Genomic DNA, 12,184 nt, shown 5'->3' with positions numbered 1-12,184 from the left:
AGAGTGTTGTAGTGTACCTAGATGACATCCTGATATTTTCTCAGGACTTGTCTACTCATCTAGAGAACGTCAAACAAGAACTACGAAGACTTTGAGAACATCGGCTCGACGCCAAGTTATCCAAGTGTGAATTCCATAAGGATTCTGTGCCTTTTCTTGGCTATATTGTGTCTAAAGATGGCTTCCAGATGGATCCCCAAAAATTAGAGATTATTAAAAATTGGTCCCAACCTACCAGCCTGAAGGCCCGGAGATGATTTTTGGGGTTCACTAATTACTATAGAAGCTTTATAAAGAATTATTCTTCTTTAACTGTGCCCTTAATTGCAATGACCCGGAAAGGGGCCAATGCTTCTAAATGGTCTGCGGAGGCCATTTCTGCGTTCGAGGATGTAAAGACTGCCTTTTCCACTGAACCATGCCTGCGTCATCCAGACCCCAACAAGCCATTCATCGTGGAGGTCGATGCTTCTGATGTCGGTGTGGGGGCTGTATTGAGCCAAACCGGAGACTCCAAATCCTTACGTCCCTGCTCCTTCTTCTCGTGACATTTCTCTCTGGCACAGAAGAACTATGGGATCGGAGATAAAGAGCTCCTGGCTATTAAGTTGGCATTCGAGGAATAGCAGCCTTGGCTCGAAGGTGCTCAACATCAAATTACCATAAGAATCTAGAGTATCTCTGCCATGCGCAACGTCTTAACCATAGACAAGCCAGATGGTCTCGTCCCGGAGACAAGAATACCAGAGCTGATGCCCTGTGACGCTCCTTTCTCTCGGAGAATGTTCCAGAAGAACCTCAGCATATTATCGACCCGAAGAAAGTCATCTTGGCGGCTATTCATACTGTGCCCACTGGTAAAACCATTGTGCCTAAACACCTCAGGAAGAAAGTGTTCTATTGGGCACACGATTCCAAGCTGGCTGGCCATCCTGGTCAACGCCGTACCCTGCTGAAGCTACAGAAGTATTATTGGTGGCCAACTATCAAGGAAGATACTCTCTCCTATGTAGCATCTTGTGCAACTGTGCCAAGCACAAACCTACTTCTGGCCAACCGTGGGGATTGCTGCAACTGCTTCCAGTTTCGGAACAGCCCTGGATGCATATCGCTACTGACTTTGTTGTCGATCTTCCGCTCTCTGGAATAATGAATACCATTTGGGTCACAGTCGATCGTTTCAGCAAGATGGCCCATTTTGTGGCGCTGCCTGGCTTACCTTCAGCCTTTGAGCTTGCGAAGCGCTTCATAACCCACATCTTTCGCCTTCACGGCCTACTGAAGCACATAGTCTCGGATCGAGGATCACAGTTCACGGCAAGATTCTGGAAGGCTTTGTGCAAGCTTTTTGACATCTCTCTAGATTATACATCAACCTATCATCCTCAATCAAATGGCCAAACAGAACGGATGAATAGGACCCTGAAACAGTTCATTCGGGCCTATGTGAGTTGCCGTCAGAATAACTGGGCCGAACTGTTACCATGGGCTGAATTCACCATTAATTCTCATCCAGCATCATCCACTGGATCAACACCTTTTGAAGTGGTATATGGACGTTCACCATCACTTCCACTGAAGCTCTCAGTGACGTCCCCAGCAACTCAATCCATTGCTGATGATATCCATCAATTATGGACTCAGACAAAAGAAATGCTACTCAAAGCGAGTGATCGAGCCAAAAGGTTTTATGACGCTCACCATTCCAAAGCGCCTGTCTTTCAACCTGGTGACAAGGTCTGGCTATCCACTAAGCACCTTAGTTTGAAGTTACTCTCCACTCGATTTGCTCCTCGCTATGTTGGACCATTTCCAATCCTCCGACGTCTTGGCAACATCATTTACAGTCTGAAGCTACCACCTGGATTAAACATCCACAACGCTTTCCATGTTTCACTTGTGAAACAACTCATTCTCAGTGACTTCTCTTCCAAGTCTCAGGAACTATCTCCCATCAATGCAAAAGATGACCTAGAAAACAAGGTCGAAGCCATCCTTGATGTCCGAAGACGAGGCAAGACTTGGGAATATCTTCTTTCATGGGAAGGTTTTGGTCCCGAAGAAAATTCTTGGAAGCCTCTGGCTAATATCCTTGACAAAGAGATGCTCCATCAGTTTCATCTCTCGTATCCTTGGAAACTAAAACCTGGTACCCGCAGAGGAGACTGCCCTTTGAAGGGGGGTACTGTTGCGACCGTCACTTCCCGACAGCTTCATTCCACCTACCTTTCCTTTTTTGCAGCTCCTCCTGCTCTTCACGGACGCCTGGCTGCTGCGGCGTCTGCCTGCCGTCCTCTCCAGCGTCCCTGGACCGGCTTGGACGTTGCCTCCCGCCATGTTCTACAGGTACCTTAGGGTGCACGCGCCACACGGCCCTCATTCTTATTTCCTCATTGGCGTGTTCCTCAGGGGCGTCCCCTTGTGATGACGTCACGCTGCCCGGATATTTAAGCCTACAGTTTATTGCTAGCCGTTGAGTTAGCAAGGGGAATTCTTACGGATGGGATTCGCTCTCCGTACCCAGCTACTCTGCCTTTCCAACTTCTATTGGACTCTTTCTGCTAACGGGGTACCCGCTCCTCGGGGGCCTCTTTTGCTTCTTTCAGGTCGCTATCAGGTAACCAGTACTCGCTCCTCGAGGGGCCATGTTCCCTGACCCGCTGCCTGCATCTAGCTCCTATTCTACTTGGAAGAATTCGCTACAGACACCATCAGTGAGTACTACTACCATCCACTCCTCAAGCTGTCTCCCTGGAACCAGGTACTCGCTCCTTGAGGGCCTGCCTCCGTTCCAGCGCCAGTGCCATCTCCTTCATGGAACCGCTGTGTGAGTACTTTGCCAACGAGTCTCTCTTCTCCCAAGGATCTGGTACTCACTCCTCGAGGGCCAGCTCTCCCTATCTCGGGGCTTCTCCATACTTGGGACTCTGTAAATGTTCTATTATACTCATTTTCTCAGTTCTCTCCACTGCAGCACTGCTACCGGAGGAACCGCTGTTCCAGCACCCTTGCGAATACTAGCCCAGCCGGGCTACACCTTCTACTCACTACTGCCACCTTTGGTGGCTTCCCAAACTGTCTAAATAAAGAAATATCTGTGTTTGTGTGTCCAGAGCTGAGCCTGACCTGTGGCCCCTCACAGGACGTCCCCCGTGGGTGTGGTCAGCTGCCACAGTGTCCAAGGGTCCACCCAAACCTCACTAATTATAACAGAATGTCCCCTTGCGCACCGCCACTATCACCAAACGCAAGGTTTCCATCCGGAAGCGGGGGACTTTGATTGTGGTATTCACTCTCTTCAAATCGAGGACTGCCCTCAAGTATGGCCCCTAGGGGAAAATGGCCACTGAGAAGCAGAGGGAGCCCGCATCGGCCGAGATCTCCTGTCAGTATGGAGACGCGAACGGGTCTGAAAAAACCACTTTGCCTTAGGTCTGTCCTCCGGTAACGGTAGTGGCTTATTCTCCCCAAGCGACTGGATCAGATGCTCAAGATCGTCGCCAAACAACAGATGCCCCTTGAACGGCAGAGAGCCTAACTGCATCTCAGAGGAGACATCCGCTGACCAATTACGCAACCACAACAACCATCTGGTCGTAACAGCCGAAGCCATAGCTCTGGACGTACGCACCAAATCATAGAGGGCATCTGCTCCAAATGCAACCGCCGCCTCTATTCGCTCAACACTATCCGCTTGCTCCCCTGACTTCGGGAGCAGGTCCTGCAGCTGCTGCACCCAACGGAGGCAAGCCCGCTGCATAAAGCTTGAGCAAATCGCTGCACGCAAATCCAGCGCAGGGGCCTCAAAGATCCGTTTGAGGTGAACCTCTAATTTGCGGTCTTGCATATTTTTCAATGCCGCAGAACCCACCACGGGAATGGTGGTCCACTTAATCACTGCGGACACTGCCACATCGACCTTGGGAAGGACAAAACACTCCAAGACCTCCTCTGGAAGGGGATAGAGCTTCCCCAAGGTCCTCCCCACCTTCAGCGAAGCATTAGGCATCCACTATGCATCCACCAGCTTCTTAACTGCCTTATAGTATGGAAAGGAAGCCGGGGGACCTCTTACCCCATCCAGGACGAGATCCTCTTCCTCCAAATCCGGGTCACTTTGGGGCATTTTAACGCTCAACACCTGAAAGGCTAAGGGCAGCAAAACCTCCAATTCCTCCCTTCGGAACAGGCGGACTTCCTTAGTATCCTCGAACCCGAGACTAGGGACCCCTGGATCATCTCCCAGCAAAGTATCCCCAGACGCCGGTGCCCCCTGACTTGCCGGTACCCCCGGGTCTGGCTCCTCGGGAGCATCACCAGAGTCACCAAGGCCCCCTCTGACAGACCGCCCTAGTGCCGGAGGTGACTGAAACCTCTGAGCGGAGAGCAATGATGGCCTGACCCCCAAAGTGGGTCCAGAGCCCGGCAACGAACTTCCCAGAGTCTGCTTAGCATTAAGGCCACCTCCACATCCAGGCTGTTTGCTGGCCAAAAAGGCCTCGTGCAGTAATAAAACAAATTCTGGGGAAAAACACTTTATAGCCCCAGCACCCTTAGAGCTAGCGGCAGCACCAAGCCCACTCATGATTTCCACCCCCCTCAAGGCCCCCCCGACCGACCCCGAAGTTGGAACGGGCCGAAGATAAAGGAGGCGGACCCTCCCCCTCTCTCCCCAATGGTGCGGGAACTGCCGCCAAAAAATCCAAGATGGCCGCCGTTCCCGCAACCTCGGAGAAAGAATCAGTACCCCGAACAGCGCTGCGGATGAAAATAGCCCCCGAATCTCCGGAACAACGACGCTGCTTCGCCAGTGGAGGAGCTCCAGAGGAGCCCTTCAAACACGAAGCACAAAGACCGGCCCTGTTTAGACGTGATCGTGCCGAGCCACAGGCTCGACACGTGGTACCTCGGGTCGTACTGAGGAAGGGAAATAAAAATACCGTTGAAAGGAAAAAAGAAAAAGTTAGGAGAAAAAACCCCCAAAGGAAAATAAAGCCTCCCTCACCCCAGAGCTGATCTTACTGGGGGGAAGTCGCCGTCAGAGCTGGGCTGCCGTCTGCCAGAAAAAAAACAGCCTTTGATCCTTTTTTTTTTTACTTTATGGAAAAATACACTGAGAGCTAAAAACCTGACTAAAAAAAACAGGTAGTCTCAGCCACAAGGGAACGAAAAAATCCCTGGAGAGCCTGCAGCCGCCTGGGCGGCCACATGAGGGAGAGATCTGGACAACCAGATGTACACCCCACGGGCGCACAGATGGGCTCACAAAAGGGAACAATCCCCGGCCAGTCTGCCTCTACTGGACGGGGTAGGACCAACCAGGAATCCAAAGGAAAAAACAAAAACCCCTGGGAGGAAGGTCAAAAGAAAAGCATTAAAGACAGGTAGAGCACCCTGTGCCATCTGCTAGAGACAGAGGAAATACTGGGGAACTGTAGGTGGCACTAGGCTTTATGTAAAGGGTCAGGCAAGTTTTTTTTCTCTGTCTCCACCTGCTGGCAAGGATGTATGAGGCATGTATGAGTCCAGGCTTCTGGACTGATCCAGGTACCTACAGGGAACATTATTTATAGAAAAGAAAAATATACTACTTTAAGCAGTCATTCAACTGCAACAAAAAGGGCTTCTGGCCCAATAAAGCTTTGTAAATGTCTCCCAGAATTGTTCTCTGATCAGAACAAATTGTAGGTCAGAAAAAGCATACATGGAGTGTACAAAATCCACAGAGGAAGGAAAGGTGGCTACCACTACTGTTGTTGGGGCTGCCAACGCTAGCAGAACTTCGGCTATAAGGCAAGCATCAGAAACTTTGAGCTTAGAGGGGAGAAAGTTGGCAAAGATGTGGGTGTTGAATCAAATGTTTCTCAGCCGAGTAACGGGCCCATTCAATAAAGTCCGCGGGAGAGCCGGCGCTCCGAGGCGAGAGCCCACTCTCCCGATGCGCGCCCAGGCACCTCTCCTGGGTGCACAATTCTTTATTTAAATTCGGGCCCGCGCTAATAAGGAGGCGCTAGGGACACTAGCGCATCCCTAGTGCCTCCTTATTGGCTGAAGCGGTGGCTGACAGCGGGTCTGACAGCTGACGCTTAATTTTACCGGCGTCGGTTGTCGAACCCGCTGACAGCCTCGGGTTTGGAAAACGGACGCTGACAAAGTTGAGCGTTCGTTTTCCAACCCGCAGGCCGCAGGCATTTTGGGTTTTTTTGGGGCCTCTGACTTAATATCGCTATGACATTAAGTTGGAGGGTGTACAGAAAAGCAGTTTTTTCTGCTTTTCTGTACACTTGCCTGGTGCTGTCAGAAATTAACGCCTGCCTTTTGCAGGCGTTAATTTCTAAGAGTAAAATGTGCGGCTTGGCCGCACATTTTGCTTTCTGTATTGCGGGTGAAATACCTAATGTGATGAGCGCTATTAGTTTTGAGGGGGTTGGCCGCGCGTTTTCCACGCGCTATTACCCCTTACAGTATAAGGGGTAATAATAGCGTGTTAAAAACATGCGGCCAAACGGGGGCTAAATGGTGCGCTCGGCCGAGCACACCTTTCTGTATCGGCCTGTATGTGATGTGATGGGGAATGTGGTGGGGGAAGGTGAAGTCTGTATGGGGGATTATGGGCTGCAGTGGATCTTAGTGTAGTGATTAGGATATTATGAAGGTTTGATGATTATGGTGTGTTCAGGTTTTATGTTTATGTATTTAAAAAAATGTTTTAAGGATTGTACCTTAGCTTGATGGCTTTTGTCAAATTGGTGAAAAATCAAGTGTGGATTAACTAATAGATGTAGTAAAAAAAAAAAAAGCCCATAGGGCTAGTGAGGCTACCTGTTCTGCCGGAGACAAGAGGAGTTAAATAATAAGAGGAAAATGAGGAGGAAAAAGAAATTTAGAAACAGAACCCAAAAATGTACAAAGAAATTCATTTATCATACACAGATGTGGTGGTACTTATTTATATATTTATTTAACAGCATGGATTACCCACCTCTCCAAAAACAGTCAGGGTGGGGTACAAAGAAACGTAACAGGCACAAGAGACACGCTAAGCTGAGAATAATCGCCAGTCACAAGCGATAAAGACTCTCTCACATTGCTTACCTCAACGACTGCATTTTCTATGAGGCCTGACACTGGTGAGCGAGTGGCACTTCGAAGCTTTAGCTCTGCAAGCCTGTGGGCCACTCTTCTTCCAAACTTCTCCCGTACACCTTTCTCAACACTTCCAAGAAGAAAGTAAATCATAGGAACATAGTAAGCGACATCAGAAAAAGACCAATTGGCCTTTATTCCTATCTCTATTGCAAAGATATATTCCATAATACATTTATTTATTTATTTATTTATTTATTTATTTAGGGACACTTATAAATAGCCTTCCAAATTACAGGGAATCTCTCAAAGCGATTATCTGAAGCAACAAATGTTTGAATTCAGAGCCTTCTGATCACATCTCCAAGGAATTCAGAAGCGGATCTGATTACAAAAATGCCTTTAAACTATGCCCTCTTCCTTCTGTTTTCAGGCAGTCTATGAAAGTCACTTAAGACACTTTTTACTACAAGCGTTAACACCTTAATGCATATTTAGTTAACATTAATGTGTTTGGGATAACAGTAATGTGCTTGAGTTACCGTATTCAAATAAGCTGCATCACATGCAAATTAAACAAAGCAGCTCATAAATATTCAAAGTGATTACCATAAGTCATGTTAAGCCACATGATTTATGTTAACTCATAGGCTAACCAAAAAACCAAACTGCACCTCAATGGCCCTCCGCAGCCAATGCGAGGCTTGACATAGGCCACAATCTCAATCCCCTCAAGCAGCCCCTGTCAGACTGATACCCCCTCCTTCTCACCCCCCCCTCCTCCACTGAGTGAACAAGTGCCCTCTGTCAGGCAGATCCCCCAACCCTCAGGGACGGTAACTTTGAAACTGGCGCATGGATGCACATCTGTGCCCAGGGCTGCGGCTGTTTTATAACATATGCGCACACACATGTGTGACCGCATGCATGTGTGCCAAATTTTAAGTGGGCATGCGCAAATCCCACTTCTACCACATAAATTGAGGGATTTGAAAAGGGGCGCATGCCCACGCCACTCCATTTACCAGTTCATCCACTGGTTTGCCCAGTTAACAGATAGGTCCTCTAACCCCCGGTTTGATAGCTTACAGTCTCCCCAGTTTCCTCACACCCTTTAAACCCCTTGGAAATGGCTCGAAACTTTTATTTTATGGTTTGCACGCCATCCAAAGCAGAAGCAAAGTTACATGGCAGGGGATGCTGGCACGCCGGTGTGTGCGAGTATTTATGCACACATCTCTGATTCTCGCCCGAAATGTCCATTCCCTGCCCAGACCACGCCCACACTTGCTCCTTTTAGAAAATTTTGGAGATGTGTGTGCTGAGGGAGATTCGTGTGTATCTGGGTGGCTTTTAAAATCCGCTCGGTGCATGCGAACCCAACTTATTTTCACATCCCCTAATTAATGCCTTCCTTTAAGTGAATAAACCCTATTGGGTGGATTGTTCCACCCCAAGTGAGAAAGCAGCCCTGAGGGGTCTAGTCAACCAATCACCACCCATTCCCAAGTGAGTAGGGATACCCCCATCTAAATAAGTGTTACAGCTGCAGTTTTTGCCCACATTAGCCTTGAGCATTAGTGCCTTAATTCAATGTGGCTGAGTGAATAGGTCCCTTAGTTAATTTGTAGCTATTATTTCTGCCTCAGTAAAATGTTTTCTTTCCTTTCTGCATGGAGGGAGCCTGTCCCAGTTCAATTCATGTATTTCTTGTGTTAGGAAGAAGTATGGAGCAGATTTCCAGGACAGAAATTCAGTGCTATTAAGTGACCCAGTATCTGAAGTGAGGCTTTTGTCTAATCGTAGTTTTTGATCTTACACCCTAACTTACTGTGGGATTTGTAGTCCCGCATTTTCCATTAAAAATCAGTATTATGGCTGTTGAAATGAACTAGGAGGGATGTGACAAAGCCAAGATGGAACTAATGTTTCCCTTTACAAATGTGGCCATTTGAGAATTACTCAACAAGTAAGCAGAATGACTGAGACTCCAGGCGAGCCACTCCTGGCTTTTTCACACTTATGGTGTGCTATATTAATGTGGATGTGTACTATGTATATTATAGCATCACTCTATATTACTTATAGTATTTATCTGAATATTATATATCCTCCATGGTACATCAGGGGCTGGGATTTAAAAGTACTTTTCACAGCATCAGGGACTTAAGAATAAAGTTACCTTCTTACATCAGGCCCATTCATTTTATTCTCCGATTTCAGAAGCTTCTCAATCCAGATAAACTGTCGAAGTGTTTGTGGGAGCAATTTGCCCCTCAGCCTTTCAAGCACTGCAGGCAAGCATTCCAGGTCTGAGGACAGGATGGCGCAGAGCGACTCTCCCAGTATATCACTGTCTGGGCCATTGACCCCAGGAAAGCTTAGCTTAGGATGGATGGTATTCTGGTCTGTAATAAATTTCAGCAATAAGCAAGCAGCACCAATTATCAGGCGTGGCATTCAACAGACTGCATAACACTGTGAGATACTAATGTTAAACACATATCTTAAAACAGAATGGATTACATGTGCAATGAGCTAAAAAATATGTAAGGAGACAAGGTGGATAGGGAAGAGATATTGGACTTGGAAGTTATAAAGAACACTGTGAAAATGTAGATGAATTGGATGACTATATCTTGAAAGCACCAGTAATTATCCTGAAACCCAGCATGAAAACATCCCATAATTTACCAGTGTGAACACTTGCAATGTAAAAGAATAATACCACAATAGCTTGTAATTTACAAGAATGGTGCCCCAATGACTTGTGATAGAAGGGGGTCATTTACAAACCAGCTGCCTAAATAAGATACCAAAATGTGCCTAAGCTACACCAATTTTCAAAGGGGACTCACATACATAAGTTTGCTTTCAAAATTACACCACCAAATTTACTTACCCAATATTGCACTTGCTATTATGCATATATCTCTACGCAAATCCAAAACACTGCTAAAACGTGTCATTTCTTTCTTTATAACATTGTCAAAATCTGTCTTTTCCTTTCTGATCACACTACCAAAACCCTTTTCCACTCTCTCATCTCCTCTTGCATAGACTATTGCAACTTGCTCCTCACAGGTCTCCCGGTGAGCCATCTCTCTCCACTGCAATATGTCCTGAATTCAGCTATGTGACTTATTTTTCACCAAAGTCGCTATGCTCACATAACCCCTCTTCTGAAATCACTGCATGGGCTCCTCTTTCTCACCTACAAATGCCTTCACTCTGCAGCACCCTACTACCTCTCCTCTCTTCTCTCTCTCTACACCCCTCCTCGTGCACTCCGCTCATTGGGTAAGTCACTCCTATCCGTGCCCGTCTCCTCTTCTGCCAATTCCAGACTCCGTGCTTTCCACCTGGCTGCACCGTGTGCTTGGAATAGTCTTCCTGAACTAGTGCATCATGAACATAAGAACATAAGAAATTGCCATGCTGGGTCAGACCAAGGGTCCATCAAGCCCAGCATCCTGTTTCCAACAGAGGCCAAAAACCAGGCCACAAGAACCTGGCAATTACCCAAACACTAAGAAGAACCCATGCTACTGATGCAATTAATAGCAGTGGCTATTCCCTAAGTATAATTGATTAATAGCCATTAATGGACTTCTCCTCCAAGATGCTCCCTCTCTTGCTTGTTTAAATCCCATCTAAAGACCCACCTTTTTAAATCTTATGCCTGATTGTCTGCTTTTAGTCTTGTTAATTTTCTTTTCTTTTTAACCATTGTCTTGCTTTATGAGATATCCCAAGTCCCTTGTCCTGTATATTTGTTTTATTAGATTGTAAGCTCTATTGAGAAGGGACTGTCTTTTTGTAGGTTTGCACAGCGCTGTGTATGTCATGTAGCACTATAGAAATGTTTAGTAGTAGTAGTAGCATGAAAAATGTTCAGGAAACTTTGTGCTTACTTTCAAAAATCCAAAAGTATTGTAAGTCCAAACCCTCCCCCCAAGCCCGGCACCGAGAACGCATGACAGGACATATCAGGTGGGTAATTTCTAAAAGGCCAGTTATGCAGATAAAACACTGATTTACCTATGAAAATTACCCTCTGAAAGTGTGATGTCACAATGGCTTGTGATGCATTCTTGCAAATGATGTCACAGCGTTTTGTAATTCATGGCAATTATATCATTCCTTTGAGTGTTGCCAGATAAAGGCAGGATGCTAACTGTCCAGCAAGGACCAATGTAGACAACAGGATCTTGGCTGGGATAATTGCAGTTCCATCATCAGTCCACTAATTAAAGAACCCAATTCCTGTGTTGTACATGGAAAATTATAAAACTACATGGAAATTACATTTTGGTGTTTAAATGACTCCAATTTTGTTCTCAGAGTTCATCAATAATCACTTTGCACCTAAACTCCTTGTTGTAATTACCACCTTGTAATTCTGAATTCCCTCTTGGTTATTTTCTTGCTTTTGTATCATCTGCCAGAAAGTGATTTTAAACATCTGAAGCAGTCACACCACTTAGTCTTCTACTGAAATATGTTCAGTTTGGAAAGAATCCATAAAGTATCAGTCAACAACTCTCTGGAGGAGCTCTCAGCTACATAGAGGAAAGGAAAGGAGGATTGAAGGGGAGGGAGGGAGAAAGAGACCTGAATCCCTGGAAGAATCAAGCCTATTCCTTCCTTCCTTCCAGCACATCCAAGTCACAGCTGCATGATCACCTGGGACACCCTTTGAGCTGGCAGTTTTGCCTGCAGGAGAGACATCACTAGAGTAGAATCTCACACATGGGAAACCTAGCATGGTAACCGTGACTGATGAGATCTCTGTTAGTGTTGCACCTGCTTCTGATTTCTGAATGGCTCTTGCTCACTCATCCCTTGGGTTTTCTGAATTTTAATAGTTTCTCGTGCAGTATTTTTCTATAGTCTTTATAACCAGGGTCATCCTAGACGTTACATTAGTAAATTCTGCTAATACAGTACTCTTGCAGTTCTGATAGCTACCGTATTATAAATAATAATTCAAGCTAAAGACCTATGGCAAATCAGAAAGTTCTCAACACTAGAGATGGTAAAAACAAAACAAAGCAAAATTTAGGCTCATCCAGTTATAAATCCCCCCTTTAATCTG

General features: G+C 46.3%; 1 protein-coding gene across 1 annotated transcript in view; it reads right to left on the bottom strand.

Annotated features, from left to right (window-relative positions):
- The window catches only part of LOC115096731, a 49,313-nt gene that overhangs the window by 8,874 nt on the left and 28,255 nt on the right, over window positions 1-12,184 (bottom strand). The window contains exons 7-8 of the mRNA XM_029611786.1: window positions 9,269-9,494; window positions 7,096-7,216 (exon numbers count right to left, since the gene is read on the bottom strand). Coding sequence (XP_029467646.1) covers window positions 7,096-7,216; window positions 9,269-9,494 — 347 coding nt within the window. The remainder of the gene's footprint in view (window positions 1-7,095; window positions 7,217-9,268; window positions 9,495-12,184) is intronic.

Source organism: Rhinatrema bivittatum, chromosome 8, assembly GCF_901001135.1.
Source record: "Rhinatrema bivittatum chromosome 8, aRhiBiv1.1, whole genome shotgun sequence".
NCBI lineage: Eukaryota > Metazoa > Chordata > Amphibia > Gymnophiona > Rhinatrematidae > Rhinatrema > Rhinatrema bivittatum.
The sequence above is the reverse complement of the archived record's forward strand: the minus strand, read 5'-3'. Positions and strand labels throughout refer to the sequence as shown.